An 11343-nucleotide genomic window follows, 5' to 3' on the forward strand; every position below is an offset into this window, starting at 1 on the left:
AAATATAGCATTTTGTTGGGAGCTAATAGGTTGTCATGGAGCTATTAAGAGCCTTTCCAGCATGCATATGACAACATCTCTTGCATCAGCCCCCACATCCTCAGTTTATTCCTCCCCTCCTTTGCATGGAACTTCAGCATCTCCAAATTCTCCTTCCGCAAGCTGAATTGGGGGTCTCGACGGACATAGATTTATGTCCTGGCTGAAAACATCTAAAACATTTGAAATTGGATGGCTTCGAATATGGATTTTCTTTAGTGCCTGGATGGGGCTTAAATGGTGGCCGGCTTTCTACAGGAGAAATGTTGTTAGGTCCAGGCGAATGGGTGGGCTGTTGGGGTTTGAGTGTTGCTGGCACGCTGGCTACGAGATTGTCACAAGGACTGCATTTCTGCCTTTATAGCAAAGTTAACTACCTGAGACATGGGCCATACCGAGTTCAACTCTAGTTTGTCTTGCAAATTATCCTTCAACCCTCCAATGTAATGGGACTACTAATTAATTTCTGAATTCTTTAAGGTTGTTTCTGGCACTTAGTCAATAGGATTCCTCAGTATAATCTGTAACACTATAATTCCCTTGGACACTGTTGGTATTGCATATAAAGCATATGCTCGTAATTTGTAGGAAGGTAGTGACCCCGTAACCATTGCTTCATCTGAAACCAGCTGTAGACGCCTCCTTTTCCCTCTCTTTGTCGCATTTGTAACATCTTCTGCCACCAAGCACTGGCTCCCCCCTTCAATCGGCAAGCCACATATTTTACTTGCTCCTCTACGGGCATCTCCATGTACTAAAAAAAATGTCTCCATGGCCCTCTCCCAACCAGATAATCCTCAATATGTAGTTGTCCGTCAAAGAATGGATATTGAGTTTAACACGAAACTCTCCATTACCCCTGCTGTTCAAATCGCCTGTTGGTCGGTACTGGTAACGTGAAGCACGATCACCTTCATCAAAATTGAAGAAATCACAAGGTTGTTGCTGCTCTGCTTCATCGTCTGATTCAATAGATTTCAGAATATGGCCAGGTTGTTGTTGCCCTTGGCCCCGACCAATGATATTTTCGCGACTAGCCTGGACAGGCGCTAGTCCGCCTAGGCAAAAGATGGCGTTTCCTACTTGTCTATTGGCTTGCAGTTCTTGGCAGATCTCCATCCTGAACTGATAGAAATTATTGGAGAGCTCTTTCAGTAGTCTCGCCACCCGTATGTGCTCAGCCCAAAGGGCGTCAATACTCCAGTCTTTGTTGGGAGTTGCACAGAGATTTTCATCTGCTAATGGATGCCTTTGCAAGGAAGGGAAGCTCTGATACCAATTTGGTGTGTCCACCTATATCAATTATACCCAAAATTCCTACAAACAAATAATGAGCATAATAGAGAAAACAAAAACAGGGATGAATCCAAATTATGTATATTTTCTTCTATCTTTCTTCTATCTTCCATTTGCATATATATATTTTGGACTAACTTCCTCCTACTATATTTGTCTAGTGCAAGAGCAAAGTAATAAGCACTATTTTAACTAAAAGAGTAAAAGCAGATATAGATAGTGGTAACTAAAACTAAAAAAGATAATAGATAGCTAGAGTGGATATGATGAGCCCAGTCCACATGATGCACCGCATCACTATTTCTCATGGTTGTGCATTTTTCATCAAATTTGGATTACCGCATGCAATTATTAGGTTTTGTTTGGAACCATTTTTTATAATATTCTATAAAGCATTTTTTTATAAAAATTTTAAAAAAATTGACAACATATATTTCTAATAGTAAAAAAAAATTAAATTTATCGGAGAATATTATTGGTAGTTAACTAATCTTCAGTCATATATTATTATATTTTATATTATTACTAATATATAATTTTAAATTTTATAGAAAATTTTATATTATTACAGTATACCTAATGTTAGATAATTACTAATTTTAGAAAATTAGATGAACAATTTAATTTTGAAATTAAATATTGAGACATATATAATTGTACATATAATAATTATTATTTATTTCACATTATATATTATATAAAATTTAGTATATAATATAAATTTAAATAGTAGTTATATTATTAGAATAAATATCAACTCGTTTTTTTAATTCATACTATATTACTTATTTATATAAATAAATCCCATAAATCTAATGTGTAATATACAAAAATATATTTATGTAATAAATCAGAAGACGGGTTTGTTCGCGCCATTACTCTGGTGTTCCCGCCATTCCCAGCGCCTTCCGCCGTTCTTTCTAGCCGGAGATAATCTGTGAAGACATCTGGTTTTTCCGGCGGCATGGAGAATAAGAAGATGCCGTTGAACTCCCCGCTTCAGCGCAAGGTTTCGTTATCCAAGGTATCGGCGTCGGATGGGATCGCCACGCCGGAGAAGCCGGCGCAGCTGCCTCGGCGGGCCAGCAAACGGAGGCTATCATTCTCAGTTGGTGGTGAACGTAAAGTCGCCATGGGATTGCAGATGACCCGAAACAAATCTGCCAATCCATCGGATGTTCCCAGATCCGATGGCGAGCTGCAGCGCAAATCTCAGTCGTCTTCTGATTCAGCCGCCGCCAGAAAGACAACGAAGCTTTCAGAAAAGTAAGTTTTTGAGTTCTTGCTTGTTTTTTTTTTAAAGATAATCTAGAAGAATCTCACGGTCCAGCATATGCCAAGAAGATGGCCAAGAACGAGAAGACAGGAAGGAATTTAGAAAAGGAAATTGTATTTCATTATTACCTACTAGTTAGTACAGGAGCCAATAAATAGAGTTTGGGAAAAGCTGTAACATATTTGGCTAAATATAAAGATACACAGTAAACTTAATACATGTTTATTTATTGCTCTAATAAATCTGAATCATTACTTTTTTATTTTGTATAACTTTGCAAAGTTAAAACTCAAGTTGAATTTTTTTTTTTCAACGACTTTGTTTATGTTCCACTTATTATAGATATTTGCCTACTTCTGGCATGATGAATTGGTCGGATCAATACGGTGACAAAGCAATTCGATTTTCCATATTGTTCTTGTTTTATTATTTACCTATTAATTATGTTTTTTTTTTCTGGATTGTTAAAAAAAAAAATAGAAAACTACATTGGAAAGGATTTAAGGTTTCTGTTAGGTTTTTTTATGGGTATTCAAATGTTGGAGAAGAGTCTTAACATCGACGCTAACATATTTGGATTAGCATCACTGCATCCTTTTATTCTTAAAATTAGGTTCTATGATCAATCAGTTTATAAAGATCAAGGGCTATAAAATATTTGAATTCTCGTGCGGTGCTTTGTCACAGCCGAAAATTTTCATCATATTTTTGGTTTCATTGTTGCTTAATAAATTCTTCAAATATTTGGTCCTGAACTTGGTCTTATTTTATATGCAGTTATGAGATGTTGGCAGAGTTCTTCAATTGTTTGGACAGTTCAGTCCGATTACTTAGGCTGAAAGGATCGTTATCCACATTTACAAACATCAGTGCTAGCATACAACATTTAACAGAGAGGTACTTATTTCTGTCTACTTTGATATTTTTTTAATTTCTTTTTTTTTGTTAGCTAGGTTATAGGTATTAAATTGATTTGGATTAGCTTTGAAGTTAAGGGTTGCAAATTAATCTGCTTGTATCTGCATGTTATGGCTATTTCAGGAGATTTACTTATAGGCATTTGGCACAAATGAAACATATCTTACCTGAAGCAATTTCAATTAAAAAAGTGCTTTTGCATGATGAGGCCACTTGCTGCATGAAGCCAGAACTTCAAGTTTCTTTGCAAGTGGATGCAGTGGAAAGGAACTTGGAACTAAAAGGGGAGAGTCCATATTCAGCCTTAAGAATGGTTTTCAGAGATAGGCTTGTCCAATTTGCTAGAGAACATCCAGAGGTAGTGTTCTATGGATTTAATTGGTTTCCTTCCTTATTTTCTGGTGAACATCCAGTATCCAGAGGTAGCATTATTTTATGAGTTGCCATTTTTTTGATTATTTATTGATGAGGGCTTGTTTACCTCGTCTTCAGGAAGATGACATTCCAGAAGAAACACTCCCACATCCTTTTGGTCGTACAAACCCAAGCATGTCGACAGAATTCAATAGATCATTGTCTGTAGCCCATCCTGGTAAAAGACCTTTGGTTATTCATGACCAACATATTGAAGAGGATTCAATGATTAGTGCCCAAAACAACATTTCAAGTGAAGTAAAATCTTTAGAATCCACTCCAGTCAAGGACATTGCATCTTCTGCAAGGCTGATGATCACTACACCAAATCTTCAGACACCAAAAAGAAGTCGCATATCGTCAATTAATGATACTCAGAAGGCACTTGTGAAACAGGCAACTCGGACCAAATTATTTCCAACTCCAAGGAAGATTGTGCAGTCAGGCGGTGAAGATAACTTGTCTGAAAGTTCACCAGTAGAAGATGATGTGCTTGGTTTTCTTCCAGAGTCATTTCTACAAGATGTAAGTCGATTTAATCCTTTTAATAAATCAAAGAATTATCTTAGTATCAACAAAGTTTGTATGCAGTTTTGGTTCATTGACCTGAAATAACATTTTTTGTCTATAGATAAGGGACAAGGAGAAAAATGCTATGGAGGAAAGGCATGCAGATGTAGCTGGGGCAAGGTCACGAAAGAAGATAATTGAAAGTTTGCCTAAACTTTTTGATTTAGTACTCCTCATATTTCAGTCTGGGAACAGATTTGTAATTACAAAGCAAGAGCTTGTTCACAAGATTCTTTCATGTAACTGCAGTGTAATTGATAGAAGTAAGAATTATGTTAGAATGTCTTTTTGTTCTTTGAAAAAAGGCCCCTTAAACCTTAAGGTTTTATTGTTTTGTGTGTGTTTGTGTGTTTCAGACGAAGTTGAAGAACAATTGGAGTTAATGGAAGAATTGGTTCCAGACTGGATATTTCGAAAGGCAGCAGCTACAGGGGACATCCTCTACCGGTGCGTTTGTTAGATCCTTCTTTTTTCTGCTCCATGTAATGATTTGTAAATCTTAGATCAATATAATTGGGATTGGTTATTAACTTCATTGAACGCTTACACGGTTGGTTAAGTTAGAAAATATGATTTGAAACAAAATTGAAATTTGTTAGATCCATTATTTTGTTGGACTAGTTTAGAAATTAAGATGCATATGCAAGCAAACAACCAAATGAAGTCTGAAATGAGTTTCCAAAATATGGAATTTAACTGGATTTTTTACACCATAAATAAGTTTTCTAAGCTTTTGTACTATTATTTACAAGTTCAAAGCATAAGTGACATCTATGGCTATTCTAACTCATCGTGCTTATATTCAGGGTGAATAAAATGTCAAGCTCCCAGGAGATTCGGCAGAGGCTTGCATTATCCTAGTGAAAGAACGCCTAGTGACATTTTGCTGATTCAGAGTGCTTATCCAATGTTGAGGTCGCCTTTCTAGCTCTTAACTCTGCTTTACAGAAAGTAACTGTTATCCTTTTTTTACACTTTAACCTTACAGACTTGGATAATTCTAGCTTTCCTGATGAGTACATATTATATTCTATTAATTTTCTCTTCTCAGGTGTCAAACTGTGATCGATATTCTTGCAAAGCATGCTTTTGACCACATGGACAGATTTACGTTGCGACAAAGAGACGCAATTGAAAAGCTTTGGACCTCCATTAAAGAGCAGCAGATCAGAAGGAAGCAAGGAAAATCGGTTATTGGCAAGCTTGACATGAATGCTTTCGAGTGGCTGCAGCAGAAATACGCTCATGAAAAGATAAGCATACGACATTCCGTTGGAGGTGGGGGAGAACGACAGGCACAGCAGTGGCTTGGTTAATTTGCTTCTAATGAAAACAACAAATTACCAAAACAGCAACAACAACAAGGTTGATTTTATTAACTTTATTCTTGTAGTAGTTTCTACTGGTAATGCATTTTATAATCAGTCCAGCAAGGTTGTGTTTTAATTGATAGGGTTGTGTGCGCGTGTTTTTTTTTTTACATTTATACGTGTAGACTGTTATTTTGCTATTTCTCATGGTTGTGCGTTTTTCATCAAATTTGGATTACCACATGCAGTTATTAGTCATGGCCATCAATATGGATTGGATGGCTACGATTTTTATTTATTTATTTATTTATTTTGAACATTTAGGTCAACTATAATAAACTCACACACACATCATAATCTTTTGACCACCACAATTAAGGCAGGCAAGCACTACCATGGAACCTCAGCCATGGAACCTCATGCGCTCGGGCTGCCTCAGCACAAAGAGGTTCTCTAATGTCCTCCACCTCTACGAACTCTATTGAGTTGAGAACCAATCAGACAGCTACAGTTTAGTCTTGGCTATTCGGGCAAGCACAATATTCAGTCTGTTTGATCTGATTAGGTCTTTTCTTGGTGTTAGTAAAGAAAGATTTTTTCATTAGTTGAATTCATTACGTCTAACAGTGAAATTTAATCAATGCAGGGTGAACGCTATAAGAATAAACGTGAAGCTTGAAATTCCAAAATTAAATGCTAAAAGCCTTCTAACGTAGATGATTGCGTCAATGACTTTGGGCACGAGAAGACTATTTCCCACTATTGATGCTTCTAAATCAGTGGATTTACATTCTCTTTTCCCTCACTGCAACTCTCTTCGCCACCTTCAACAACTGCACGCCCAAATTCTCATTCATGGCATCCACCTCTCCAACTTGCTTGGCTCAAAGCTTGCCGACTCGTACTTTGCTTCTGGCCACTCCCATTATGCTAGGCAAGCGTTTGATCAAATGCCTAGTAAGAATCCCCAGTCGTGGAACACCATGCTCTCTGGGTACCTCAACACAAATACCTTCTCTGAGATCTTACCCCTCTACCAACTCTATCGTGCTGAGAACCAGAATACAAACAGCTACAGTTTGGTCTTCATTATCCGGGCTTGCACAAAGCTGTCTCTGAAGGAAGGGAAATCCATTCATTCAGAAGCCATTAAATTCGGTCTTGAAACAAATACGTACGTATCCCCTTCGCTTATCAATATGTACCACGAACTGGGTTCTTTGGAAGATGCTGAGAAGGTATTTAAGCAAGCCCCGCTGTTAAATCCAACCATTTGTGGTCTTATGATGAAAGGCTATTCAAAAGCTTCGATGGATCTTGAGGTTGTCGAATGCTTTGATAAGATGAAAGAGTTGCGTGTTCAATTAAATCCCTGCGCTGCAGTTTGTCTTGCTAGAGCTTTTGGAAATCTTGCTGCTGCTAAGCAAGGTCGTGCGATCCATGCCCTCTTCATCAAAAGTGCTTTAATGGCTTCTAATGTATATTTGCAGACCTCGCTTCTTGATATGTACATGAAAAGTGGCTTCATAGAATGTGCTCATAAGCTGTTCGGTGAATTGCCGTGTAAGGATATTGTATCATGGAGTACAATGGTTGCAAGGTTGGCTCAATGTGGGAGAGGTTATGAGTCTCTTCTAACATTCCAGGGAATGTTAGAAGAATCTATAATACCCAACGCAGTCACACTTTCTAGTGTCCTGCTAGCTTGCTCGCACTTGGGTTCCCTGCTGCAAGGTAAGAGCACTCATGGATATATCCTCAGGCATGGGATTGAGCTTGATATTGTAGCTTACACTGCTTTATTAGATATGTATGCTAAATGCGGATCCATTGACATGGCATACAAGGTGTTTGATCAAATGCAGCAGAGGAATATATTTACTTGGACCGCAATGATTGGAGGGTTTGGAATGCATGGTATGGTCTCGAGAGTGCTTGATCTATTCCATCAGATGAGGTTGGTGAATGAAATGCCGAATTCTGTTACATTTGTGTCACTTCTGTCTGCCTTAAGTCACTCAGGGAGTGTTCAAAAAGGGATTGAGTGCTTTAAATCAATGAACAGAGACTATGGCTTATCTGCAACAAATGAGCACTATTCATGTATGGTTGACCTCTTCGGCCGTGCAGGGCTTATTGAAGAAGCTGAGACATTAATCAAGAATATGCCCATTGAGCCTTCTGCTAGCGTTTGGGGGGCACTTTTGGGAGCTTGCAGGATCCATAAACACGGGGAACTGGCAGAGCAAGTGGCTAATAAGCTTTTTGCCTTGGATCACGACATGTCCGATACACATGTGTTACTCTCAAACATATATGGTGCATCGGAAACGTGGGAAATGGTGAAGAAGACAAGGGAAAAAATGAATGAGAGAGACTTGCAGAAAACCCTTGGTTTCAGCTCAATTGAAGTTGATAAAAAGGTTTACGTTTTTGGTGTTTGTGATACTTCAAAATCCTGGGATTCAAGAATTGCAGGGCTTTGGAATGTTCTTAGCATTCATATGAAAGAAATCAGTTTTATAGATTTTCAATCTAGGGAGAATGATGTGGATGAGGTGATTGAAGAGATCGTCTATGGTTGCACCCAGAAGTTTGCAATAACCTTTTGAGTTCTGAATACTGTATGTATCAGGATTTTTCTGCACTGTGCAGTTGTTGGAGAATATCAGTTTGAAGGATCAAATGAACGAATTTCTCTATGAATCTTTTGAGGTTGGAAATAAGAGGAGAATGACAAAGGTTAGGAGGATTAACGAGCAAGTGACGAGGCTGCGTAAGGCCTATTCATTAATGTTGCAAGAGAAGCAGGAGAAAAATAGACGAAGATCAGGCGATAAAGCTGCCTCAGAAGTACAGGACAGGAATTCATGAGAATTTGGTGATGGAGCTGCTCGAGGAGCAGGTGATGAGGTCTCATAAGAGACATGCCAGCAGGTTCGCATCGAATTTTGCTCAAGGAGGTCAATGACGTTGCCTGAGGAGTTACCAACTAGGCTGAACATGTACACGATGAAGCTGCATGAGTAATAGGTGATGAAGTTACATATTGGTTGAGCACAAGTATTTTTTTTCTTTGATGATTTTGGCTTTTGTTGAATCAAATTTTTTTGGGATAAGACCTTTTGGCCATGAGGTGGAATCCTATAGTTCTTCCTTTTAGAGTGATCTTGGAGCACTCATGTCAAAGCCTTTTTTCAGAATTTTTTTTGTTCTCGGTTCTCATCAGAATTTGATACAAAAATTTGTTGAGAACTCTGTATATTTTGAATTGCTATAATATTTTTTCCTCAATGAAAATTGATCATTTTTACTAGAAAAATTTTCCCTTATATCCGAGGTATAGCCATTTTTTTCTAGCTTCATCAAACTTAATCTTTGAGCTTGTCCAAGAAATGAAATTTTTGCCAAGAAAAAAAATTCAGCAACAGAAAATCTTTTGTACCAAATGTTAATGTTGCATGAACAGCTTATAGGGTTATTTTATTTGTAGTTTTTGTAACATTTTTTTTTTTGTGTCACCTACATGAACATAGTTCAAAGCTGGGGGTTTTAGAAAATGATATGAACTGGAGCTTAAGGAAAGATTTTGGTAGTTTAAGAAATTGCTAACTACTCGAGGAGGCAATGAAGGTGCTGCCAGATTAGGATTTGGGAGTGGAAGTGAGGTCATGCCATAAATGTTAACTGAGGTTTTCAAAGGGGTTTTTGTTAATCTCAAAAATATTTGATATATTTATGCATGATGCAAATAATAACTAACACAATTTAAGGGAGTTATAATGTGAGGGATTTGATAAGACAAGACATGTTGCCTATCCATATGGAGAAATTGGCATGACGCCAATGGCCTTTTTTGCTTCATGTGAGAGGAATTCCTTAGTGCCAATAATGCTAACAATATATAGTTTGTCTTAGCTGAGTGAATTTCACTTTGGATGAACAACTTAGGGTGCGTTTGGGGCGACGTTTTTCTTGCTTCACATTATGTAAAGTAACCAAAGAATTGTTTGGGGCGCCAAATTCATGCTCTATTGTAAAACTTTTTTGCGTCCCGTGGTTACTTTTCCCGCCCTAAGAATGCCTCATGTGGTCCGCTATTGGTCGTTGCTTTCCGTGGTTTCGAAGGGCATAAATGACGAAAATGCCCCACCTGCAATGTTTGCTATAGGCCAACGTCGACCTCCTCAAGCTCATCCATCTCGGACTCACCTTCTCCATGCTCGCGGCAGTCTCCCGACCTTTGCCTCTCTGGCCCGCTTCTGCATCGGGAAGTTCAACTTCCATGCGTTCCCCGCCACTCACGACGTCTACGCCTCCGACCTGCTCCAAGTCTTTCGACCTGACAGTTCCATCAATCCGCCGATTCCCAGCCCCGAGCTCTTCCACTCAATCGAATGAGCCCCGACCCCCTCGCCGATCAATCTTGATACTGAGTCTAGGCAGTGTGCAGGGCGTGCAGATGGAAGGCATGGACGACATAGTTATCTATTTGTTCGAGAGAGGAGGCAAGGGGCGGCTGGTGGCATTCATGTCTTCCATCTGGCTGATGGACAGCAGGGGTTGGGGTCCATTTTTTTTCTAAAAAAATAATCTATAGTTCCAGTCCTTCCTTAATCCTGATGTGCGTGAGAGCAGAAGAAAAGTGCTCTTCCATTATCATCTTCCTTCGACACTACCTGCAATTGGAGCTTGAGAGACAGAGAGAGCAGAAGCAACCTACGAAAGGGCCTTGTGCATGCGATTGAGGCCAAGATTGAGCACAGACAGGTATTGAAGAACTTAATCCTTATCAGAACTAATTCCTTATCATAATTATTACAAAAAGAAGCAAAGATTTGTAGGTGGAAGGCAATCCGATACCTGAAGCAATAAAAAAAATTATAAAAAAAAAAAATCTCTATTGCCTTTGTTGATTTGATGTGCTTTCCTAAAGGTGTAGGCTTTCTTCTTTCATCAAAGTTTTATTGCCACGAGCATGCTTTCTAAAAAAAATTTATGTCTGAAATCAAAATAATTCCTGAGTTTGTGGCCAAAGTTTATCTGTTTACAGACCATATACATCAATTTAATGGAATTGATTTTTACATATTTTCATATTTCTCTGTACACTAAATTTGGGCTTATTTGCAATGTAATTAGACCATTTCTTGATTCAAGTTATTTGTAATCAAACTAGTTTACTCTACCAAGAGTATAACTCATTATTGGCCTTTTGATGAATACATTTACATATAATTTTTTCAAGATTATTTTGAAGTATGATATTATATAGTATAAAAAAAAAAGAATACTTGCTCTGTTCTTTAGTTGACCTTAAGAAAGCTTGCTTGAAAGTTTTTTTTTTTTTGGAAAGCTGCTCAATGAGAACTTTTTTTTTCTTCTATGTTGAGCTTGCTCGTTGTAATGTGAAGTACTTTGTTACTTTGTTTGGCAGTTGAAGCCCTCATTCAAACTAATTTGTCAATTGAAATTCAACGAATAACTTGTTGTTTTCTTCTTGTCGTAATAATAGTTTCA

General features: G+C 38.0%; 2 protein-coding genes across 6 annotated transcripts; both read left to right on the forward strand.

Moving 5' to 3' along the window:
• The first annotated feature begins 2238 nt into the window (after positions 1-2238).
• Positions 2239-6086, forward strand: LOC110099882 (CDT1-like protein a, chloroplastic). Of its 2 annotated transcripts, XM_028698442.1 has the most exons (9): positions 2239-2601; positions 3389-3508; positions 3653-3887; positions 4022-4468; positions 4575-4776; positions 4870-4960; positions 5320-5428; positions 5565-5878; positions 6072-6086. In XM_028698442.1, exons 1-7 carry the CDS (start codon positions 2300-2302, stop codon positions 5372-5374), a joined length of 1452 nt encoding a protein of 483 aa, XP_028554275.1. In that variant the 5' UTR covers positions 2239-2299; the 3' UTR covers positions 5375-5428; positions 5565-5878; positions 6072-6086. The 2 variants fall into 2 exon arrangements, with proteins under 2 accessions (XP_028554275.1, XP_028554274.1); XM_028698441.1 differs by lacking the exon at positions 6072-6086 and having other exon boundaries at positions 5565-6058.
• A 69-nt stretch (positions 6087-6155) lies between these two features.
• On the forward strand, positions 6156-10969 carry LOC110099883 (pentatricopeptide repeat-containing protein At1g06140, mitochondrial). 4 transcript variants are annotated; one of them, XM_028698435.1, is made up of 2 exons: positions 6156-6353; positions 6470-10969. In XM_028698435.1, exon 2 carries the CDS (start codon positions 6540-6542, stop codon positions 8433-8435), a length of 1896 nt encoding a protein of 631 aa, XP_028554268.1. In that variant the 5' UTR covers positions 6156-6353; positions 6470-6539; the 3' UTR covers positions 8436-10969. The 4 variants fall into 4 exon arrangements, with proteins under 4 accessions (XP_028554268.1, XP_028554270.1, XP_028554267.1 ...); XM_028698437.1 differs by having other exon boundaries at positions 6156-6333; XM_028698434.1 differs by having other exon boundaries at positions 6156-6388; positions 6470-9634.
• The last annotated feature ends 374 nt before the right edge of the window (positions 10970-11343 follow it).

The sequence above is a fragment of the Dendrobium catenatum genome, unplaced genomic scaffold, assembly GCF_001605985.2.
Source record: "Dendrobium catenatum unplaced genomic scaffold, ASM160598v2 fragScaff_scaffold_1088, whole genome shotgun sequence".
NCBI classification, from domain to species: Eukaryota; Viridiplantae; Streptophyta; class Magnoliopsida; order Asparagales; family Orchidaceae; genus Dendrobium; species Dendrobium catenatum.